This window comes from Macaca thibetana, chromosome 16 (assembly GCF_024542745.1).
Source record: "Macaca thibetana thibetana isolate TM-01 chromosome 16, ASM2454274v1, whole genome shotgun sequence".
NCBI classification, from domain to species: Eukaryota; Metazoa; Chordata; class Mammalia; order Primates; family Cercopithecidae; genus Macaca; species Macaca thibetana.
The window spans coordinates 65,147,155-65,172,299 of record NC_065593.1 but is presented as its reverse complement, the minus strand read 5'-3'; the positions used below and the strand labels follow the sequence as shown (position 1 = coordinate 65,172,299).

At 48.3% G+C, this 25,145-nt stretch overlaps 1 protein-coding gene across 1 annotated transcript; it reads right to left on the bottom strand.

Moving 5' to 3' along the window:
* Positions 1-463: 463 nt before the first annotated feature.
* Positions 464-25,145, bottom strand: CD300E (CD300e molecule). Its single transcript, XM_050762374.1, has 6 exons — positions 25,093-25,145; positions 24,447-24,504; positions 22,890-22,968; positions 7,637-7,984; positions 4,462-4,558; positions 464-3,316 (listed from the first exon to the last, which is right to left on the bottom strand). Exons 1-6 carry the CDS (start codon positions 25,143-25,145, stop codon positions 3,196-3,198), a joined length of 756 nt encoding a protein of 251 aa, XP_050618331.1. The 3' UTR covers positions 464-3,195.

Below are 25,145 nucleotides of genomic sequence, written 5' to 3'. Positions count from 1 at the left end.
GTTAAGCCTATAATTTTTTCAAAATAAAAATTTCAAAAATTAAAACCTCCAGGGGCTCCCTGTGGTCTCCAGAACTCAATTCAAACTCCTTGGTCTGCCATGAAGCCCTTTCATAACGAGGCTCCAGCCCCATATCTCACTTCTCCCTCGCGTGCACTCTGCACACATGGTAATGGTAATGTGGCTCCTGAAGGTCCTGGTTTCCAGCATGCTCTACGACTGTCCCCTACCATTGTCTGGGACAATCATCCCCCAGTCTTCTGCCTTATTTTTATAAATCAAGCCCTCAATTTTCCTTCTCCGCCTCACTTCTGTGTCCGCGCAGAGCACTGTGCAGACCCCTGACACAAATTCTAACACACTGCATCGCTATTGTTAGTCTACATCTTAATCTTCCCTTCTAAAGGAGTAGGGACTCTGCATAGTTTAAGTCCTTATCTGTAACGCCCAGAACAATGCACCATAGACACACAATAAAAGTTTATTGAATGAATGAGTAAATAAAGGGAAAAAAGAATGGAAGAATAGAGGAAAAAAAGGGAGTAAGGAAGAATGGAAAATTCAAAGCATGGAGAAGCCACTGTTTCTTTCTCCTGCACCTGCTGTCTGCCATCTGTCTACTCTTTCTTAACTCTTCCCTTCCAGCTTCTGCTCACATTGCTCTGTTGATATGCTCTTCTGAGCTTCGTTAGTGACCTTGTGAATGATAAGTTCAATAGCCGCCTCTCAATCGCGGTCCTCCTCCACCTCTCCAGCTCTGCTTTCCTCCTTGAAACATTCATGGCTCTTGACTTCTCATCTTCCACCTGTTTGTTTCTGCTCCAGCTCCTTGTTCAATGTCTCTTCCTCCTACCCCTTGTCTTTAAATGTAGGTGCCCCGAGGGCTCTGTCCTTGGTTCTGACCTCTTCCCTCCATGCTTTCACTTTTTCCTGGCCTCCAATTAATCTTTCTACACACATTCCTCTCCAGCGCTCCACACTCTGCTAACCCAGATCTCTAGCTATCTGCTAGACTTCTCTGCCAGATAATTCCAAACACACAGAAAACTAAGCTCTGCATCAACCAAACCTGCTCTTGACTTTCCTACTTCTGTCAATGATGCCCCATTCCTCTGGTTTTCCAGGCTTGAGACTCCGGACTCCCATATTCTTCCTTTCAGATTTTGCTACATCTGCTAGGTAAGTCCTCCTAAAACACATCTGCAATCCCATCTTGTTCTGCTCAAATCCATCCCACCGTAGCTAATCAAAGTTTAAGTAAGAGTTGAGTCCTAAGCCTCCTGAACCTGCCACCACCTGAGTTCTTCCAGGTTAGTTCCATCTGGCCTGGCACAGAAAAACTTCACTCCATTGGAATCTTAGACACATCCTCCCATGAGCATCTGTATGTGAACAGTACAGTCCATTTGCTGATAGGTCTTCTATGAGTGACTCTTGTTACAAAGATTATTTCCTGCCTCTCTGCTTTCACTTACGCTGTTTCTCTGTCCTCTCTCTCTCTCTGTTGCTCCAACCATGCCCCACTGGAACCCTATACCTCCTTCAACATCACACACGAATATCACCTTCTTTCTCTGACCTGGCCAATTTAACATGATATTCTCCTCACCAACCTCCTGACATCAGGAAGCAGCATCTTCTGTGGCTCTAGAGTTCTTCCTATGCTGTAATGACTTGGGAGCTTATCCTTCTCATAAAATGAATCATAAGCTCCTTTCTTGCTCATCATGATATTTCCTGGGTTAATATAATTAATATGGGCCTTGTTAGATTGAATTTCTCTTTCAGCACGAGTCCTGGGCCAGCCCCACCTTTCTCTGAGTCACCATGCATGATGGAGCTGGGAGCCCCCCAGAGATCAAGTTCAGAGCACGGCAGCTCTGCCTGAGCACTCGGCAGTCATAGGGGCGCTCCATGTGCTCTGGACACTGGCATCACTAGCTGAGGATGAGGTCGGGCCTGGGGGCAGAGGGAGAGCACTGATCCAGATGCAGGTAGCAAGTGGAGATGGTGATGCTTGCTTGTGGCAGATTGTGGGAGTCCTCCCCACAAACTTTAGGGAGATGGAGTAATTGACAAACATTCAAAAAACCAACTGAGCTCGTTTCTGAGCCAGGAGTCCCCAGTAGTGATGATGACACTGTGCACTTCAAGTGTGGACAAGTATCCTTCACCTCTGCGTCCTCCATCCTGTCTTTGAAAAACGAAGTCTGCTCCGCCTGTGGAAAAGGTTAATTGCTAACAGGTGGTCTCAGCCAGACTTCTAAAGTGGACAGAGCTGACTCTGTTGACCCTGTGCACAGGACACCCCCAGGTAGGGGAATTCCAGGAGTGATATCAGGGGCACCCACCAGTTCTTTCTCCCATTACTGTTTCAACTTGTCCCAGAACTTTAACCTGGAGCTGCTGATCCATGGCTCACCCAGGCAGAGATGTTCTGAGCCCAGCCACACACTGCCTGGTTACAGGGAGAGAAGGAGCCTTAAAGCCAGGGAGACCCAAGGGGTGACAGAAGAAGAGAGGAGCCCTGAGCATGTAGGACACTGGGTAACTGCATGAGCAAGCTCTGCCGGGACCAAGCTCCCTGGGGGTTGTCCCAGAGAAAGAATGGAGCCCTGTGAGCCCAAAGGCTGGGACTGTGAGGACGTGTCCTCAGGGAGCCTCCTGTCTGCAGGAAGGAGGTAGTTACTGCCCTGGGGGAAACTGGCCTGGGAAGCATTTATGCCAAGGAGAAGAATGAAGGGCCAGACTCCTCCAGAAAATTTTTTTCCTTCCTTCCTCCCTCCTTTACTCTCTCTCTCTCTCTCTCTCTCTTTGAGACAGGGTCTCTCTATGTTGCCCAGGCTGGCCTGGAACTCTTGGGTTCAAGCGATCCCCCTGCCTCAGTCTCCTGAGCTGGGATTACAGGCACTCATTATGGTGCCCGGCCAACTTCCAGGGAATTCTTGCCCTTGGGAAGTGGGCATGAGGGCAGGGAGGCAGGGAACTGAGGAGGAGAAAGGAGGACCCCCAAGCTCCACACTGAGGCCTCCAAAGGAGTGTCCTCTAAGAGCCAAGACCCTCCTTTGAGGCACAGGAACAATAAATCCCTCCAGAGTCCACAGGTCTCTTGCATCCAGTCTGAAAGGTTGACTCCCTGTGCAGGGAGGGCATCCCTGGGGACAGGGCTCTGCAGGGCTTCAGGTCAGCCTGGCTCTATCTCCCAGCAGGAGCCCGCTGAGGCCTGTTCACCCAGAAGACAGCACCCAGCATGCTCAGGAGCAGGGGCAGCTTCAGAAGGACCACGAGCAGGAAGTGAGGGCTGCTGAGCCGGAACCTGCGGGGGACACGGTGAAAATGAGTCACTTCCCCGGCAGAACCCCCAGGACCCTTCTCTCTTCACCTCTTCCTGGGCTCTGACTCTGGAGGCCAAATAACCCAGGAGCAGCCAGGGAAAGGACCTACACCAGGGCAGCCCCTTCTGTGGCCCCCATCCCTCCTTGTCCCTCCATCAGGGACTGCCCGGGGGCTCTCATCAAGGAGAGGTGATGGAGTGAAGAGAGAAGAAGGACCCACTTCCAGGCGCACATGCCACAGCACCCTCTCTGTCCCTGTCCACTCGCAGCCTCCACTTTATCAACTGACTTCTTAAAACCAGTCCCATCTCTCACTTTTTTTATTTTCTGAGACAGGATCTCACTCTGTCACCCAGGCTGGAGTGCAGTGGTGCAATCATGGCTCACTGCAGCCTTGACTTCCTGGGCTCCAATGATTCTCCCACCTCAGCCTCCTGAGTAGCTGGGACTACAGGCGCGCCACCACGCCTGGCTAATTTTGTGTTTTTTAGTAGAGACGGGGTTTCACCATGTTGCCCAGGCAGGTCTCAATCTCCTGGACTCAAGTGATCCACCCTCCTCGGCCTCCCAAAGTGTTAGGATTGCAGGCGTGAGCCACTGCACCTGGCCACCACGCTCACTGTTTCGCTCCACTCCTTGTTCCCTCCCCTCAGGGTCTGGCCGCAATATCACAGCCCTTTCTGGGTATCTTTGGGAGAGGAAGGAGAACAGACTCAAACCACAGCCTGAAGCAGGCCCATCTCCCCACAGACCCAACAGACAGCTCCTGGTGGCAAAATCCCCAGCTGAGCAAAGACCTTTGAAAGGGGCCACAGAACTGGGACCCCAAGTCCAGAGCTGGATGGGGAAGGAGACAGAAAGGGATGGGGAGGGGACGAGGGCTGCACATGCACCTGAACTCAACCTTCGACCTGAGTCCCACTAGTTGCCCCGTAGGGAAAGGTGTTCACAGCACAAGTGACATTACTCACTCAGCATCCACATGCAGACTCAGAGAGTATGAGAATCAGGACCAGAGATGGAGAGAAACAGCAGCCAGTGATGATCTCAGGTCATGGTGCACCACCACCACCGGCTTCCACCCCAGAGCTGCTCCCTCCATGGCCTCCAGGCCCTAGGCGCTTACCCCGAATTTTTGGTCAACACCTCCCCGGTGCTGAGGTTTCGCCCAGGGTTCACCACCAGGAAGATGGGAGTTGTGGCTGGACGTGTGGTCCTTGTTGCTGTTAGAGATGAAAATGATGCATCGGGCCGTGCCTGGGCTCCCAGCCATGCAAGAAGCACCAGTAAGGAAGTCACACAGAATCACCTACTCACAGAAGAGGCTGAAGAGACCTCTGAAGCCAGATCCGGGGCACCTCCTAGGTGAAACCCCCCAGGGACAAAAGGAGCCCTTACCAGAACCAGCCATGAGAGTTCCCTCCAACAAGTGCCAGGTCTCTCTCCGCATCTCAGAGAAAGACTCTTACCATTCTGCCCACTCTGCCTTCATCCCGCTCTGCCTGGGCTTCTGCAGCCTGATGTGGAGTTCCAGGAGGAGGAGGGGTAGGAGGAGTCTAAAGGAAGATGGCTCAGCCTGTGGCCCAAGAAGCCTTGTAGAGACCATGAGAGGGGGGCCCCGAGCACCCTTCAGGTGGACGCTCTTTTTTTTTTTTTTTTTTTTTTTTTTGTGACGGAGTTTCACTCTTGTTGCCCAGGCTGGAGTGTAATGGCGCGATCTCAGCTCACTGCAACCTCTGCCTCCCAGGTTCAAGCGATTCTCCTGCCTCAGCCTCCCAAGTAGCTGGGATTACAGGCATATGCCACCACGCTTGGCTAATTTTGTGTTTTTAGTAGAGACGGGGTTTCTCCATGTTGATCAGGCTGGTCTCCAACTCCTGACCTCAGGTGATCTGCCTGCCTTGGCCTCCCAAATTGCTGGGATTACAAGCGTGAGCCACCGTGCCCGGCCCATGTGGAAAGGCCACTGTAGGCCGCCCCTAGAGAGGGGATAGGTTGTCACTCGGCTCCTCCTGGGGACTTCAGGTGACCACCAGACTATTGACGTAGTCTACTCCCTCATTGCCACTGGACCCCCAGCTCATGATCTCCCTAAAGCAGTTGGCCTGGAGGCTCAGCCCTTCACCAAGGGCCCGACATAGGCTTGGTGTGATCCGATAAGCAGCCTTCGACCGCTCTGTTGCTGGAGATTCGCTGATGGATGTGACCTGAGCCCCACCCCGTTGGAGGGGCAGAGACACATAAACAGATGGACTCACTTCAGCCGGAAGCAGCCCTGGGAAGGAGCCCCAGCAGGTGCAACAGGAGCACAGGGGAGGAGCTTGATCCACTCCCAGGCCAGCAGGAAGGAGGGAAACATGGGCAGCACCTAGCAGAGGCAAATGCCGGACCATGGGTTGCTTTTGGAAAGTGAGAGACGTGAGCGTGGTGATAGAGTCTGAGTCTGAGGACAGGAGATGGTGTGGATGGCTAAGGGGCAGGGGGCAGGGGAATTTGGTTGAAGAGGGATGGGGAGGCAGAGAACCACAGGACAAGGAGCCAGCCCCAGGAGGATCACCCTTGGACAGGATGGGGAAGCCTGTCCTCAACCTGAAAGGGAAGGGGGAAGAATGAATGTAGATTGCATGGAAGTTTGCAAGTGGGGAAGGAAAGAAACTGATGTCCTGTGTGTTCTCAGGAAGGTAGATGTACAGGAGGTAACGCTGGAAACTCTGAACTTCTACTGGCAGCCACAGGCACCATTTTCTTACTTTGTTTCCCCCAGCAGCGCTAGAGCAGGTGGATTTTAGACAGGGTGGCCAACTTTCCCAGGACTTTTCTAGCCTTAGCACTGAAAATCCCACATTCAGGAAACCCCTTAGTCATGGGCAAACTGGGATGGTTAGTGGCCTTAATTTTAGGATTGATCCAGGGATGAGGGTTTTGTCAGGTAGATAAGGAAATACAATATAGGAGTTATGGGTGCTACTAAGAGAAGAAAATGTCAGGTTGGTCATGATCTCACGCCTATAGTCCCAGCACTTTGGGAGGCCGAGGCAGGTGGATGGCTTGAGGCCAGGAGTCTGAGACATGTCTAGGCAACGTGGCAAGACCCTGTCTCTACTAAAAATCACAAAATTAGCCAGGCATGGTAGTACACACCTGTAGTCCCAGCTACTCAGGCTGGGAGGATCACTTGAGCCCAGGAGGCGGAGGTTGCAGTGAGCCGAGATTACTCCATGGCATTCCAGCCTGGGCAACAGAGTGAGGCCATGTCTCAAAAAGGAGAGAAAAAAAGAAAATGTGATATATTTCAGGGGCTCAAAGTGGCCTAGGAAGGAAGTGAGGTCAGAACAGGAGTGACGGGGACAATAAATTGGGGGAAATGGAGGGAAGGATCAGAAGACAGAAGGTCACTACAAGGTTGAGAATAGGGACAGTGGCATGAGGATGGGGGAGAGCTGATTGATGAAAAGTTGTCAAAAAATAGAATGTATGAGTGTAAGACTCTGAGCAGCGACCAGGTTGGGTGATGACAAGCTCTGAGATGTTTCCTTGGGGTGCGATTCTGAAGAGAGTGGAAAATAAAGGACACCAAGGTTGAGAATGTTAAGGAACCCAAGGCAAGATTGCCAAGTTATGCATTAAAACCTGCCAAGATAATGGCAGAGGTTGAAGTGGAGGCACTGGCAGGTCCCTGCTGAATGAGGGGGAGCAGCCTGGAAGCTGATGGACAGCCTTGTCGAGCACAGGTAGAAGGTGTGTGTGGCCATCTGGCGCAACATTTAAAGGAAGCAGGTGGAAAGTCACAGGGCAGAAGTTGTGATGGGGACAGGAAGAATTGAGGCATGGCTCCACGGCCCTCTAGCATATGGGGAGTAAGAGAAAGAGCAGCTTCCACTCAAGAAGCTACTAAACAGGAAGCTCTTCCCAAGCAAGACATATTTCAAAACAGCATGGTAGGAGGATGTTCTGTGAGGAGGCTGCAAATGTACAGGAGTGTTTCTTCTTTGGTACAGGCTTCCCAAAGGGCACGGTGGAAACAGCTTTGGCTCAGTATGGAGGGGCTTCCTCCATGCTGGGTAATGGGGTGAGGCCCGGGCCCCATGGGAGTGACGGCACCTGAGCTGTGCACCCCCCAGTCCACCTAAGGCTGAAGGATCAGCCGCCTCTCTCCGTGTCCATGCTATGGGCTCCTCCCAACACCACTGTGACTGAGGACAAGACAAGACTTGGAGGCACACTTCAGTATGCCACCCACCCTTGTTCCCTTGTCCTGTCACACCCTAAAGCCCTGCTGCCGAAGTGAGGGGAGCTCTTACCTGGGGAAACATACACCCTAACCAGGGCCGAGGGATCGCGTGACCATGAATCCAGGATCCACACTGTCTGAATTTTGCACCAGTAAGATCCAGCATCATCTTCATTGAGGTTCTGCATGGTCACAGTGAAGGCGAGAGCCTCCGGATGGTCTCTGATGGACACGCGGCCATTCCTCTCCACCTTCTCTTCTCCCTTGGTCTCCACAATGCTCTCACATGATGTGTCATACTGTCCTCGGCACCAGTATTTGTTATATCCCTTGTACGTGCTCTCATACTGACACCACACTCTCAGAGAGCCCCCCACGGTGCCAGTCACAGAGTCGGGGCCCATCAGAGACAAACAGCCTGGAAAACACAAGCCCGAGTCCCAGGTCTCCATCCAGATGGCCCTATCAGCAGCCGTCTGTCTGAAGCTTGAGGGGAAGGTTGCCAGGGAGACCTGGGTGTTTCCTGGGATGGGGACCTGGAGGAATACCTGAGCTTAGGACCTAAGCCAAAGAATCCCTGTGAGAGAAGAAACCTGTCCCCTGTGAGATCAGAGACACCAAGTCACAGTGCAGGGGCCCTAGCACTTGGAAACCAAAGCTGGAGGTAGGAGCAGAGAGGAGCTGTCCCGCCTTGTCCCGGGCCCTGCAGCCTCTGCCAGGCATGAGATTTGGTCATATACAAGATCACTTCCCTTCGGAGTGAGACCCATGTATTCTGGGGTCTTCTGCAACTCAGGCTTATTCTTTAAAAGCACAACGTGTGGTTTCCTCCACTCTCAGAGTGTTCTTGTGGGAGGGAAAATAACTCTCCTGCTCTGATCTTAACCACTCTCTGGGAAGAATCGACATGACCCTGGGAAGAGGGGTTGTGTCCAAAGGAAGCCCTGATAAGCTTCTTTACATGAATTTGGGACACAAGATCAGCCTCCCCGATAATAGTCCCCAGGTCTTGGGTGTCAGAGGTCACCACGCATTCAGAGGAAAGAGGGAAGCTGCTCTCTGTAACCGAGTGAGGTGCTTTGGGTCCTGGGGGGAAAGTGGGGCTTAGAATCTGGGAGGCAAAGTGCGAGAAGTTGATACGGAAGGAAAGAGAAGGGAAAAGAAAGGCTGTAGGTAGGCAGAAGTTCAGGCATTATGGGATGTGATGCTCAGCAGAGGCCCCAATATCTTGAGCGAGTGCTGACAAACTTACAAGAGGCTTTGACTGAACTTGAGTGCATGTGCACGTGCACGTGTGTGTGGGTGTGAGAGAGGGGGAGAGAAAGACAGTCACGAGGCTGAGCTTTGCATCCCCCAAAGTAACCTGAGTTAGCAATAAGAGGATGAACACACACAGGGGCCACGGAAGCTTAAGCTGTTGGAATGAGCAGAAAGTGTGAAACGACCCCTGGTATCTGCGAGTCCTACGACCATCTGGGCTCCTGAGCTAATTACATCTAGATCCGAGGTGACTGAGGACGGAGGAGTCCCTGACTTCTGGCTTCATTCATTTCTCTCCCCTCCTCCCACCACCTGCCTTTCCTCCCCACTCTGTCCCCAGCTGGCTCTGTCTGTCATATGCCTTGGCAGATGTGTGAGCCGCCACCATGCACACCTTCCTCACCCCACCAGCCATGCTTGGTCTGAGACAATCTCACTGTCACTATCTCTTCCCACCCTCCTGGTCCCTCCCACACTCAGTAGCACCTGTCACCCCCACCCTGACCCCTTCCCAGTCCCTACCCCAAACCCTGCTCCAAACCTGTGTTCTCCCGCTCTGTGCTCCCTTGACCACAGCAAAGTTGCTCCTGACCCCACATCTTCTGAGAGCTTCCTATTTCTCTGTTGTCCTAATTCTCGTAAGAACCTTCCTTGCCCTGGATGCTGTACACCTTCAGGAATCTTCCCATTCCCAAATCCCTGCTCCCCACCTACGTTCTCCCCCAAGAACATGTTGCCCACAGCTGCACACCCCTCCTGAGATTGCAGAGCCGGTCCTCACCTCCTCCCTTCCACCTGCCCCCAGCCCCCTCCTAGAGGTGGCACATCCCAGCAGCACCTCCTTCCAGGTTCTGGACAGAGCTCAGGACTGCATTTCCCACAGTGGGAGTTTGACAGGGTACAAAGGGCTCATCACAGCCAAGAGTCTGGTGGTGGAACCGAGGCCTGCTTGTGCTGCTTCCGAAAGGGATCATTCCTGGAGAGCTTGGGGTTCTTCTTCTGCCAGGATCAGAGCCAGCCCCTTCAGAGCTGAATGTGTCCTAGAATTCCTGCCACTCCAATCAATAAGATGCCAGCTTCCGATGGGAAGTCAGACTCAAGAGAGCTTTCCAGGTTCCTTCCAGCCCAAAAAGTCTTTAATTCCTCAATTACATAAGAACTGCCCTGGCCTTCTGCCCCTGACCTCTGGAAAGAGGCATTCTCCTCTGGAATCTGTCCTCCACATTCCTGATTACAACCTGGACTCTTTCAGCCCTGCTAGGAAGCAAATGTTTCACCTTCCTCTCAGTCACACACACACACACACACACACACACACACACACACACACTGGGGAGAGCATAGCTGAGAGAGGAAACCATGGGACCATTTCGTCCCTTCCAGCGCCCAGAGCCACTTACTTTTAGCTCCTCTGGACTGAACTGTTTCCTTTCCCAGGTCTCTGTTAGGTAAACCTCCAGGTTTAGGGGTCTTTCTGGCTCACAAACTTTACAACTTTTCAAGCCATTCTAAGTCAAGCAAATAGCAGTCCCTTTGCAGAGTCAGAATCTCATCCTGAAAAGCCTAAAAGTGCTATGGGGAACCCCAAACCTAGCAAATCTGGAAGGTCACCCTAGAAAAGAAAGGGCCTTCTGCATTCATGATGGCTATTCTCTCCAGTAGGCAACCTTCTCATTGAAATGAAACCAATGCAAATGAATCTTCTGAAAAGACAAAAGATGATTCTTAAAATGTGGAAGTCACGGCTGGGCGCTGTGGCTCACGCCTGTAATCCCAGCACTTTGGGAGGCTGAGGCGGGCGGATCACAAAGTCAAGAGATCGAGACCATCCTGGCCAACGTGGTGAAATCTCTTCTCTACTAAAAACACAAAAATTGGCCAGGCGCAGTGGCTCCAGCCTGTAATCCCAGCACTTTGGGAGGCCAAGGCGGGCGGATCACCAGAGGTAAGGAGTTTGAAACCAGCCTGGCTAACATGGTAAAATGCTGTCTCTATTAAAAATACAAAAATTAGCCAGGCATACTGGCAGGCGCCTGTAATCCCAGCTACTTGGGAGGCTGAAGGGGAAAATCACTTGAACCTGGGAGGCGGAGGTTGCAGTGAGCCTAGATCATGCCATGCACTCTAGGCTGGGCGACAGAGTGAGGCTCCATTTAAAAAAATAATAATAATGCAAAAATTAGCCAGGCATGGTGGTGTGCACCTGTAGTCCCAGCTACTCAGGAGTCTGAGGCAGGAGAATCGCTTGAACCTGGGAGGCGGAGGTTTCAGTGAGCCAAGATCGTGCCATTGCACTCCAGCCTGGCAACAAAGCAAGACTCCAGCTCAAAAAAAAAAAAAAAAAAAAAAAGTGGAAGTCACTCGTAAAGACTTATATTTCAGAGGCATGACAGGAGTGTGGATAAGGGTACTATCTAAAGCCCAGTAAGCAAAGCCACCTCCAAAATGGAGGTAAAGCAAGGCAACTTGCAGAGGGGAGAGCCTGGATAGGTGAGCTTAAAGAAAAAGATAAAGTCCAAGGCAGGCAGATCACTGGAGGTGAGACCAGCCTGGCCAACATGGTGAAACCTTGTCTCTACCAAAAATACAAAACTGAGCCAGGTGTGGTGCCACATGCCTGTAATCCCAGCTACTCAGGAGACCGAGGCATGAGAATTGCTTGAACCTGATCAGCGGAGGTTGCAGTGAGCCAAGATCACCCCGCTGCACTCCAGCCTGGGTGACAGAGCCAGACTCCTTCTCAAAAAAAAAAAAAAAAGAAGAAGAAGAAGAAGAAGAAAAAAAGGATGAGATGAGGGGTGTGGCTGATTAAATCACAGACCTTCAGATGTAGATCGTGGCTTCTAGTTGCTTAGCCCAGTTTTCTACTTAATATAAAAATATAATGAAAGCAACTTTTCATGCAAAGTATTGGCAAATGACACCAAATTACTGTTGTTTGAAAGAAGAACCAGGATTGGATTGGGAAGGAGTGGGGAGATCTTTGTTGTTGATAACATTCTAGTTCACGGATTGGCCAGTGAGTTCACAGATGTTTAAGTTACATATAATTAAAATAAAAGAGGGTCTTGAATGGACCAGTGATAAGAGAGTGTTCCATGACCCATGATCTAATCCTGGGCACCTGAAGTTAAGGAAAAAGAAGGTTATGCTAATTCCAAGATACTTTCCTCTGTCCTGCTAGAGTGTTACCTGAATGCAAGATTAGCAGGTCTCAAGGAAATCCAGCATGTTCCTGGAAATGATTGATGGAATTATAAAAATGCGTCTGTGCCTTTTTTGAAACATGTGCTTGCTGGTTGCTTGAGGTTAATGGGAGCTAGTAAATATTGGACAGCAATCAGTTCAGAATGGAAATACCAGATGATGTTGCAGAGAGATCAGCTATTTCGTGACTATTACTCGGTTAGCCTTATTCTTGACACCTCTATGGCCAATGGAAAGAGCTCTGTGGAGGACACAGATCTGGACTTCATTTCCAGCTTGTCTATTTAGTTCTTATGTCATCAGATATCCCATCATCAACTTACTTATAAAGTGGAGTCAATGCTATTTGCCCTGCCTAGGTCACAAAATTGCTCAGAGGGTTAAATTCTATCATCTGTTTGGAAGTGTTTGTAGGCTATAAAAATGCATAATAAATAGAATTCTAGTTTTGCTCTTTCTTTATTTTTTACTATTTTGTAGAGACGGGGCCTTGCTATGTTGCCCAGGCTGATCTCAGACTCCTAGGCTCAAGCATTCCTCCTACCTTGACCTCCCAAAGCACTGGGATTACAGGTGTGAGCCACCACACTCAACCAACGTTTGCTTATTTTGTATTTGAATTTGCTTCCTTCCTCTTTGTCATTTATCATCCATGCTAGAATTGCCCCTTTCCATCTCTCTTTCCCAGTTAAGATTTTCAGAGGGACCTGTGAAGGTCACTTGTGAGCCTGAGGATGGGGAATGAAATAGGAGTGGAAAGAGAGATGGAAAGGGCAAAGAAAAAGGAAGCAAATTCAAATACAAAATGAGCAAACATTGGTTGAGTGTAGTGTCCCATGCCTGTAATCCCATCACTTTGGGAGGTCAAGGGAGGAGAACTGCTTGAGCCCAGGAGTTTGAGTCAGTGTCATCTACCTGGTCTTCTTCCCTTAAATCTCTGTCATTTTCACTCACCCTTCTAGAAAGAACCTTGTCATTACATTGGGAGGTTTCTATGTTTTATGAGGGAAATCAACCATAAAATTCATTCTGCAAACATGAAGAATGTCCTCTAATTTTTAGCCTAAACTTATTTCCACAGACAAATGTGTTTTCCTGCATTTTGCATTTTGAATGTCTATTAATAAGAGTTTCTCTTCTGAAAGTCCAACCTTTGCAGGACAGTTTCATTTACTTGTTTACACCACACCTTGTTCCAGGAAGGATTTAAGGTAGATGTTGAGGGTGGCATTTTAGACACTTGGTTAATTCTTTTTTTTTTTTTCTTTTTTTGAGACAGGGTCTCACTGTGTCACCCAGGCTGGAGTGCAGTGGTGCAATCTCAGCTCACTGCAACCTCCGCCTCCCAGGTTCAAGCGACCCTCCTGCCTCAGCCTCCCAAGTAGCTGGGACTACATGCATACATCACCACACCCAGCTAATTTTTGTATTTTTAGTAGAGACAGGGTTTCACCTTGTTGGCCAGGCTGTTCTCGAACTCCTGACCTCAGGTGATCCACCTGCCTTGGCCTCCCAAAGTGCTGGGATTACAAGTGTGAGCCACTGCATCTGGCCCATTAATTCTTTCTCACAAACCATTCCAACCCCTTTACACTAAGCTTTGTCAAAACAGAACTATTGTTAATTCTTGAACTCTCCATGGTCCTTAATATCCTCACACTTGTCCATAAGATACTCCTTTCTCACTCAGCCAACTCATTCATCCTTCAGGATGAACTTCCAGTGAAGCCTCAGTGACATCTCCCACCCTTCAAAGAGCAAAGTGAGGGGTCCCTGTTGCATACTCTCATCACCACATGAATAAGTCTCTACAACAGTAACTTCCACATTGTATTGTAGTTAGTTGATTCCCTCAATTCAGAAATTACTCTTAATTACAGCACCCAGAACAGTCCTGGCACATATCTGGTGCTTAGTAAGTGTTTGTAGGATCCATGGATAAATGATTGAATGTACAGAAGGATGCACAGGTGAATGAATGGATGTATCTTTCCCTTTTCTGTGGACACTTTACCTCTGGCTTAAACCCAGGATAGCTCTTCTACCTACTGTCCCGCCCTCTGCAAAACCAAGTCCCCAAAGCCACAGCCCCACTCACCTGAGAAGCAGAGAAGGAGTAGAGCTGGGAGCAGCCACATGGTCCTGTCTCCCTGGCTGCCGTCCTCAGCAAATCTAGGTCCCAGTTGGAATCCAAGTATGTGTAACAGAGCCTGGGTCATCCACTTTCTACTTGTCCAAGTCTCCTTTGTGTTCTCTCTCTTCTGTTTCCTTTTTTGCCTTTTAAAGGATGCTTCCTAATTTTAAGCCTTACTTAGCAGAAGGGGAAGGGTGGCAAGAGACGCTTCTGAGAATGGACTAAGCACAAAGAAGAAAATCTGTTGACCTTCCTTTAATGTGAATATAATGGTTGGGTCACCCCCTGAGATTTCATGACTCAGTACTTCATGAAAGTCAATCCCAGTTTACGAAACCTCTCCAGCAGAGGAGACTCTGTTCTCTGCCTCTTTCACTCTTCTTCCAATCTGGGATTACTTTATCGATCTAAGTAGCTTCCCTTCTCTATGGCTGCCTACTTTTGAATCATAAAACACCCTCTGCTTAAGGAGCTGTAGTGAGCACTCCCCATGTATTTCTCAACCGTTATCTCCATGCGGATGACTTCACACCTCTTCCTCTAACCCAATATCCCAATATCCCTCCTGGGCGCCAGATCCTACTTTCTAACTTCCTGTAGGGAAGCTTCACCTGCTTATACACTACTAACCTAGTTCAGTATGTGGGTCATGGTCCACACCACAGATTCTGAAGTCACACAAACTCAAATCTCATCTCCATCATTCATTAATCATCTGACCTTGGGCATGTTGCTATGTCACTCTCATCCTCAGTCTCCTCATCTGTAAAATAGAGAACTCAGGACGATTCTTTCTCGTAGGGTTGCCACGGGAAATAAATGAGTTAATGTAAGTAAAGTGTTTGGTACAGTACCTGGAACATAGTAACTGCGCAGTTAACGTTAAACACCTTTAGAATAGTCCTGGACCATTGAAATAGCTTCTCATCTGGTCCCTCCACTAGCTATACATTCTCTCTAATCCAACTTGCACATCAGAAGATATTCTTCTTTAAGACAGGTATCTGAAACTATAATTTCTTTCCTTCTCTTCCCCCAGAGATACCCATCCTTGATACCCACAGCCTCTAATCTTTACTATCTTTTAGAACTCTACTGGATCATCTGATATTTCAAATTTTGTTGTAAGAGCACAACTTCTTATCTTTTATGTACCACTGTATCTGATGAAATATATAGCCAGGCATGGTGGCACATGCCTGTAATCCCAGCTACTTGGGAGGCTGAGGCAGGAGAATCACTTGAACCCAGGAGGTGGAGATTGCAATGAGCCAAGATTGCGCCATTGCACTCCAGCCTGGCGACAGAGCGAGACTCCATCTCCAAAAAATAATAATAATAATAAAAGAAAGAAAGAAATATTATATCTAGTATAGAGCCCTGGATGGGACAATAAAACACCAGGATCCTGGTCCCATGTGTGACACGAGCCACACACTTGATGGACCCAGAATGAGCAGAGCTGACAGTAGCTACAACATTGTGTCTTAGTCCATTTTCTTCTACTATAACAGAATACTACAGGCTGAGTAATTTATAAAGAAGGAAAGTTCACAGGTGCAGTGGCTCATGCCTGTAATCCTCGCACTTTGGGAGGCCGAGACAGGTGGATCACTTGAGGTCAGGAGTTTGAGACCAGCCTGGCCAACATAGCAAAACCCCATCTCTAATAAAAATACAGAAATTAGCCCGGCATGGTGGCATGAGCCTGTAGTCCCAGCCACTCAGGAGGCTGAGGTGGGAGAATTGCTTGAACCCAGGAGACAAAGATTGCAGACGCCACTGCATTCCAACCTGGGCGACAGAGAGAGACTCTGTCTCAAATAACAATAATAAAAAGAACAAATTTGTTCACCTTCCCAGCTTTCTGAAGATGAGAAGTCCAAGAGTATGGTAGTGGCATCTGACAAAGGTCATACCATGGCAGAAGACAAGACAGCAGGCAAGCCTGCTGGACAGAGAGAAAAAGGGGGCTGAACTCACCCTATGAGGAAACCACTCTCACAATAACTAACCCACTCCGGAGATAACAGCATTAATCCACTCATGAGGACTGAGCTCTCAAGACCTAATCACCTCTTAAAGACTTCACATCCCAATACCATTACATTGACAGTTAAGTTTCAACACGAGTTTCCGAGGGAACATTCAAACCACAGCAACCCTCGTGCCATTTATTCAGCAGAGACAACAGTTGGAGGCTTCAGTTCTCTCCACCAAGAGGATCAAACAAATCTTCAGCCTTCTTGGTTCTGCTTTTATAATGTTTTCTTCTGGTTCCTTTAAAAAAAATATTATCTCTAGAGTTGTTCATAAAATAAAAGAAATGGGAATAAGCAAAGGCATGTGCTGATGGTTGAAAAAATATAAACTCCCCATGTCTAATATAGGCACATATCACTATAATCCAGTTAGAAAATCCAAACTCCAGACTACCTGGTAAGACAGAGTCGATATAGAAGCTATCATCTGGTGCCAAACTGCAGTCAAATCCAATAAAAGGAAATTCCAGGTATTAGAAATGTAAAGGGAGCTAAAAGCCAGGTCTGTGAGCAGGATCTGATACCAAGAGGCTAATGGGGACCAGTCAAAATGAATTTGGGCCTTCGGAGGAAAGGGGCTGCTGTTTAAATAGCCACTCAGGGGCAGAAGACAATGTCTCAGGTCTATACAAGACAGGGAGCGGGAGCAGAGTCCCCTGCCAAAAGCTAGGATCCATGAAGGGTCATTACACTCAGGGAACAGGGTGAGGGGAAACCCCATTGATGGGCTCATGGGAGCATCAAGGCATCTCAGCTTCCTATAGTTGTAAGGAGTTAGAGCATTCCATGAGAACAAGCACCTAAGTTGCACTACATAGGGGTGTGAGATCCAAAGTCACAACTTCCCATCCTGTGGGAGTGCTAGACAAAGACGTCAATATAAAACAGGTTGGCAAATGATGAGACTTGTAGGGCCATGCAAGAGATGAACACAAACCAAAACCACATCTTCAGTTCACCTTGTGGTTTTGTACACCCCTTGAGCTAATGATCATTTCCACATTGGTAATGGTGGGAAATTTTTTTTTTTAATTCATGACACATGAAAATTGTCTGAAACTAAAATTTCAGTGTGCACAAATAAGTTTTACTGGAATACAGCTACACATGTTCATTTATGTATTATCTATGGCAGTTTTCAAGCTACAACAGCAGAGTTTGTTACAGGACCAACAAGTTCATATGCCCGCTGCACTGGAACAAACCAATACACCAAGACAGCAGGGTTTGCAGCAAAGAAAGAGTTTAATGGTCACAGGGTAACCAAGCAAGGAGATGGGAGGGACCCTCAAATCCATCTCCCTGAGAAGTTCTGGGCTGGGGCTTTTAAGGGGATGGTAGAGGGCAAGTAACTGGAAAATTAGGATCATTATTGGTCAAGGTAGGATGGATGACATCATCATGATCTGGAAACAGCCTTCTTTGGTGAATCAGCTTCTCTTGGGTTCCTCTAGACCAGCTGGCATCAGTAGTTTCACTGGTATGCAAGACCTGATAAGAATATCTCAAATGGAAAACTTAATGTCTCACAATGCTTAAGATGTTACCTATGGTGCAATTAAGGGGAACTATAGTCTTACTACAGGGTCTGTGTGATTCTGGGGGAATAGGCAGCAAATATGAGGAAGCAGGTAAGAGAGCAGGCTGACCTCATGATTAATGCCAAATGTGCTGCAAGCTTGATTTATTTTCATTTCTCTCCTTCCCTTCTTCCCTGATTAATTTTATAAAATTTATAGGAACAATTCCAAGTTGACTAGTTGTGACAGAGACCACAGAGCCCACAAAGCCTAAAATCTGTAATAGCTGGCCCTGGCAAAAAGAGTTTGCCATCCTCTGGCGTTGACGATGGACCCCTCCCCACTTGCAACTAGCAGTCTTTCCCACTGGTAATTGGAAGCAGAATCCTGAAAGCAGAGCACTCTTGGGCTAGTCTTCTTGAGGGTTATAGAAGCTACTTTAGGTGGCATGAGGATTTACCAGGGCAGAGACAACCTAGAGAGTGATCTTAGGCCAGAGGGAGGGTCCAGGTAGAGTCTAGCTTAGCCCTGGTGAAGATACAGATGCTCTCGCCTGGCCCCATCTGCCTCATTTGGCAGCCTGACAAGTTGGCACTCTCCTGCCTTCCACTTGGTGCAGCCCCACAGGTTCCCAGAAGAAGCAGGTAGCTTTCCCCTAAGGACGTCCCCTGGCCCCCTAAGCAGAAGCTCTTACCAGCTCCTCCAGCCACACATGGGATTTCCTACAGGACAATTCCATTCCCTGTCCCAGCTTTAATCCTACCTCCACCCTGACTCCACCGACACCTCAAACTCAACATGATGGACATCTAACCCTTCTCTCTCGCTGACCTCTCCAACAACTACTAGAACAACAACAGCAACGTGCTTTTCTTCCTTAACTCCCCGGACTGCCCCAGCCCAGAGCTTTCACCTCCTGCTCTTCAGGCTGTCACTAAAGCTGCTGCCCCTGGAACTGCACAGAGCTCAGGAAATTCCCTCCTCCATAGAAAAGCGAAGTGAGCAAGTTAAAAGACGATTCTTACCAGCTTTAAGGTTACTTCTGATATAATTAGAATAGTAGAGAATTATAAAAGGGAGAAGTTCATAAAGAGGGCAGCGATGTGCCATATTAATGTATATAGAAAAGATGCTCCTAAATTAATCAATTTATAAAGACTTAGAGTATATTTCTGCCAAGAATGGGAAAAGTATCCTGTTTCTCAAAGACATAAGCTGGAGGAGGCTGCACCCTTCAGGAACCTTCTTAGCAGTTAATTTTTAAACACATACTCATGCAATTCTAATCCTCTAAACAACCCTGTGAGGGAGAACTTCTATTATCCCCAGTTTCGGGGGGGGGAACTGAGGCACAGAGAGGCCAATCAACCTGCTGAAGGCCTTATGACCCATTAGTGGTGAGGCGCTATATGATTGTGTTCATATGAAGCTAGGATTGGAGGGCCCAGGTTGCCTGGCTCCAGGATCTGTGCCCTTATCTCCCACTACCCAGCTGCTTGTAGTAAATTAATGCAGAAACAAGGCACAAGAGGTCATGATGGTTGCTCCGAGAGAATTAAACAGAGTCATAGACCAAGAACCACCCAGGATGGTCTGAGAATACTCTGAGAAGGTGACGCTCAGAATGAGACTGCGCTGGCATTCAGAAGAGTGCACCAGATGCAAAAGAAGAGGAGGCAAGGCCAGGCACGGTGACTTCTGCCTGTAATCCCAGCACTTTGGGAGGCTGAGGCAGGCAGATCACCTAAGGTTAGGAGTTCTAGATCAGCCTGGCCAACATGGTGAAACCCCATCTCTACTAAAAATATAAAAATTAGCCTGGTGGTGGCACACGCCTGTGTGCCAATCCCAGCTACTAGGGAGGCTGAAGCAGGAAAAGTGCTTGCACCTGGGAGGCCAAGGTTGCAGTGAGCCAAGATCACACCACTGTACTCCAGCCTGGGCGACAGAGTGAGACTCTGTTGAAGAAGAAGGGAAGAAGAAGGAGGAGGAGAGGAAGAGGAAGAGGATGAGGAAGAAGAAGAGAAGGAGGAGGAGGAGGAGGAGGAGGAGAAGAGGAGAAGAGAAGAAGAAGAAGAAGAAGAAGAAGAAGAAGAAGAAGAAGAAGAGGAGGAAGAAGGGGAGGGGGAGGGGCAGGGGGAGGGCCAGGGGGAGGGGGAGGAGGGATGGGAGGAGGAGGAGGGGAAGGGTAGTAATAGGAGAGTGAAATTGGGAGCACCTAGTGATGCAGGAGGAAACCAGGAGAGTCTGGGCTGTAGACTGAATGCTTATGTCCCTCCAGGGTCATACGCTGAAAGCCTAATCCCCAAGGTGGTGGTATTTGGAGTTGGGGCCTTTGGGATATGATTAGGCCATGAGGGTGGGGCTTACATGAATACAATTAGTGCCCTTATAAGAAGAGACACAAGCCAGGTACAGTGGTGCAAGCCTGTAGTCTCAGCTACTCAGGAGACTGAGCGGGGAGGATCACTAGAGGCCAGGTGTTCGAGGCTGCGGTGTACTATGATAGTACCTGTTAATAATCACCACGCTCCAGCCTGGGCAGCATAGTGAAGCCTGTCTCTTAATTTTTTTTTAATTAAAAAGAAATCATAGAATCATAGAAGAGATACAAGAGAGCTTGCTTTCTCTCTCCCTTTCTCTACCATGTGTAGATAGATAAAGAAAGAAGGCAGTCATCTAAAAGCCAGGAAGACAGCCCTTACCAGGAACTGATTCAGCCAGCATCTTGATCTTGAACTTCCAGCCACCAGAACTGGGAGAAATGAATTTATTTTGCATGAGCCACCCAATTTACCATATCTTTGTTACAGCAGCCTGAGCTGACTGAGGTAATCTGAAAGCAAAGAAAGGAGAAAGAAGGGAGGACGAAGTGCTCAGCTGAGTCAAAGGCTGCTGAGGTCAAGTAAGATGCAGAAAGAGAAGATGCATTTGGATTTGACTGACGGTAAGGTTGTTGGTTCCCTTGTCAAGGGCATGTCTGTAGAGTGGTGAGCAGAGAAGACAGGTGGGCGTGACTGCAGAGTATATGACAGATGAAACAGAGTCAGAAAATGCAGACACTGGCTGGGCGCGGTGGCTCATGCCTGGAATCCCAGCACTTTGGGAGGCCAAGACAGATGAATCATTTGAGGTCAGGAGTTCGAGACCAGCCTGGCCAACATGGTGAAACCCCGTCTCTACTAAAAATACAAAAATTGCCCAGGTGGTAGTGGTGCACGCCTGTAATCTCAACTACTCAGGAGACTGAGGAGGAGAATCACTCAAGCCTGGGAGGTGGAGGTTGCAGTGAGCCAAGATCACACCACTTTACACCAGTCTGGGTGAGAGAGTGAAACCCTACATTAAAAAAGAAAGAAGAAAGAAGAAAGGAAGGAAGGAAGGAAGGAAGGAAGGAAGGAAGGAAGGAAGGAAGGAAGGAAGGAAGGAAGGAAGGAAGGAAGGAAGGAAGGGAAATAGAGAAAGAAAGAAAAGAAGGAAGGAAGGGAAAGGAAGGAAGGAAAGGAAGGAAGGAAGGAAAGAAAGAAAGAAAGAAAGAAAGAAAGAAAAAAAGAAAGAAAGAAAGAAAGAAAGAAAGAAAGAAAGAAAGAAAGAAAGAAAGAAAGAAAGAAAGAAAGAAAGAAAGAAAAAGGGGAGTGTTTTTTAATCAAAATCCTCCAGTATGCTGAGAGGTGAGTGGGCAGATCTTCTGGAAAACCTGTCCTGGTTGACGGGCGGATGTCACCGGGACATCATTGTGGTGCTCACAGAACTTGAAATCCAAGCACAAAGATGGAGTTAATTACAACAAACTAAAATTATTCGGGTGTAAAAAAAAAAGACAACAAAACTGAAAAAACTGAAACAAAATTATCAAAAACATCAAGAGCTTATACAGATCAAAATGAAAAATACTCAAACTAAGAGAAAAATTGGCAAACACCATCAACCCACAATTCTCAACAGAAGAAATACAGATGACTGACATTCAGAAGAAAAGGCACTTAATCTCACTGAAAATCAAGCACATGGATATACTAAAACAATAAAATTATAAATTTTCCCATATTAGCCAAGAGGTTTTCTAAGGTAATGCTCAGCAAAGGCAGGCAACAGCCTGGTGGAATCCGTATGCTGTCTGTAGGTGACGTAGTGCTCTAATTCTGCAAAGCAACTTAGCAGCAAGTTAGAAGAACTCTAAAAATGGCCTTTCTCTTCGCCCAGTAATTCCACTTTTCATATTCTATTCTAAGAAAAAAAATGAAAATGTGAACATATAGTAGTGAAAAATGTAAAAGACCCTAATTATCCAACAAAAGGAAACTATATAACTATTGGGCTAGGCGCAGTGGCTCACACCTATAATCCCTCCACTTTGGGAGGCCAAAGTGGGCGGGTCGCTTGGGACCAGGAGTTCGAGACCAGCCTGGTCAACACGGCAAAACCCCATCTCTACTAAAAATACAAAAATCAGCCTGGCATGGTGGCAGGCACCTGTCATCTCAGCTACTTGGGAGGCTGAGGCAGGAGGATCGCTGGAATCCAGGAAATGGAGGTTTCAGTGAGCTGAGATCGTGCCACTGCACTCCAGCCTGGAAGACACAGTGAGACTCTACCAAAAGAAAAGGAAAAAACAAAAAACAAACAAACAAAAAAACCCTCTTGAGAAACAATCAAAAATGAGAGAAATACGTGGGATTTGACTAAAACATTAGAGATGAAGAATAACGTGAGTGAAATCTTTGAGAACGTGATGACTAAGGAGAGAATTTTCCCAAGTCCAGGGTAGCTCTTGAAAAAACACAAGCAAGCTTTAAGGAGCAACTGCCAGAGAAACAGAAACTAAGAGAGATGATGCCCTCAGCCATGTCTGACATCCAGGCACTCGTGTGGGGAGATTGCAGAAGTTGGTGGTACGGCTGAAAGACAATGAGGAAGCTTTGAAACATGATTCAGTGGCTTCCTGCTGTCTCCTCTTAGCTGTGATCAAGTCCAGACTCCAGCATGATTCACACAGCCCTGCAGGACCCAGTCTCCTCCATCCTCCCGGCTCACACTTTTGCTCTAGCCATTCCAAAGCACAGTATTTCTGATTTCCCAAATAGCAGCTGCTCCCTCGAGCCACCACGCCTGCATGTATGGTCAAAGCCCTTCCAGCTTCCCACCCACCTTCCTTGGTACCTGAAGCCTCTACATATCCTTCAAGATGCCGGTAAAGCTTCCCCGCGAAGCCGGCTCTGGCAGAGTCGATGCGCTGCCTCTGTGCGGCACAGTACCTGGGTTGCATCATTCTGTCTTAAGCCCGCCCCAACATTCTTTTCCGGGTGAATCTGCCTCCACTGTTGCTTTGTGTAGGGCACCACAGGTTGAGTTAATGAGTCCAAGCAAAGTCCTGTCCCGTATCATTTCTCTATTTAGACCTTTCTATCTCATTTCTCATTTCCACTCCCCTACCCCAAAGGCAACCATTCTAATGCTTCTAAGTGCACATCCGTACGCTTGTGTGATTGTCAGGTGTACATGCTGGCTTTGTAGGAGTGTGTGTAAGTTTACATAACTGACTGGGCACAGTGGCTCACAGAGGCTGAGGTGGGAGGATCCCTTGATGCCGGGAGTTCAAGACCAACCTGGGCAGCATACTGAGACCCGATCTCTACAAAAAAATTTAAAACTTAGACCGGCATGGTGGCACACGACCATGGTCCCAGCTACTCAGGAGGCTGAGGCAGGAGGATTGCCTAGACCCAGGAGTTTGAGGATGCAGTGTGCTATGATTACACCACTGCGTTTCAGCCTGGGCAAAAAGAATTTATATAACTGGCTTTATGCCGTCGATCTCATTCTGGCTTTAGCTTTTTCACTCAGTACTGGATTATTTTTATTTTTTTAATTAATTTTTTTTTTTTTTTTTTTTTTTTTTTTTTTTGAGACAGAATCTCACCCTATCACCCAGGCTGGAGTGCAATGGCGTGATCTCAGTTCACTGCAGCCTCCGCCTCCCAGATTCAAGCAATTCTCCTGTCTCAGCCCCCTGAGTAGCCGGGACTACAAGTGCACACCACTATGCCCAGTCAATTTTTGTATTTTAGTAGAGATGAGGTTTCACCATATTAGTCAGTCTGGTCTTGAACTTCTGACCTCAGGTGTTCAATCTGCCTCGGCCTCCCAAAGTGCTGGGATAACAGGTGTGAGCCACTGTGCCAGGCCTCAGCACTGGGTTTTTAAGCCCCCTCCATGTTGCCATGGGGCCACAGAGTTTGTTGACTAGAACTGGAGCTTGTACACTACAGGAGGTGCCAGGTTTACTTGTCAGCTCCTCCCCCATGTTGCACACCTGGGCTGCCCCCAGCTCCCTGCTTCCCAAACAGCACAGCACTGAGCATGCTCTAGCCCGGCCTCTGTGAGCCTGCATGAGAGTTTTCCTGGGCTCTGCCTGCCTGAGCAGGATTGCTGGGTCCCAAAGTAAACACACACTTAGCCTGACAGATTTCTCTCCAAACAGGCCACGCTTGGCTTGTGAGCATTCTTTCCTGACCAGGGCCTACAAACAGAACCTGTTTCATAAAATAGAGCAGATTTTTCGCAGACTGCTCCCAAAGTGCAACCTCCCTTTGATCCTGGCATGAGTTTGTTCGGTCAGCTGAAAATGCAGTAAGTCCTCGGGTCTTCCTGAGAGCCCCCGGTCTAGATCCTCGAGTCCAGCTTAAGGCCAAGCCAGGATCCTCTGTTTGACCCTACAGCAAGAGCTGGAGCCATCTTCCCCACATTCCACTGCATGGCCAGCAATGACTTCTTGCTGCAAACACAACACCAATGGTTGTGGAGGGGAACAGGCCCTGAGGACTCCCAGCCACCCCCAATTCAGACCCCAGGCTTCTTCCTACAATAGCTCCTTTGAAGGACCAGCTGTGCTCTTCACTTAAAGTGTTTTGTGGCTGGGCGCGATGGTTCATGCCTGTAATCCCAGCACTTTGGGAGGCCGAGGAGGGTGGATCTCCTGAGGTCAGGAGTTCGAGATCACCCTGGCCAGCATGATGAAACCCCATCTCTACTAAAAATACAAAAATTAGCCGGGTGTGGTGATGCACCTGTAGTCCCGGCTACTCAGGAGGCTGAGGTGTGAGAATCGCTTGAACTCAGGAGGCGGAGGTTGCAGTGAGTCAAGATCGTGCCACTGCACTCCGGCCTGGGCCCAGAGTGAGACTCTGTCTCAAAAAAAAAAAGAAAAGAAAAGAAGAGATCTTAAACGATCTAGGGTCTGGATAGATAGTGCTGTGACAAGCAACCCTAACATCTCAGTGGCTTAACATGATAAAGGTGTATTTCTCAGCCAGATCAGAGACAAAGGAAAGTCAGGCAGATCTCTAGGTGGCAACTGGAGGACCTGGACTCTTCCATCAGCATCATCACCTTCATGCTGGTTTCTATGGTCACCAT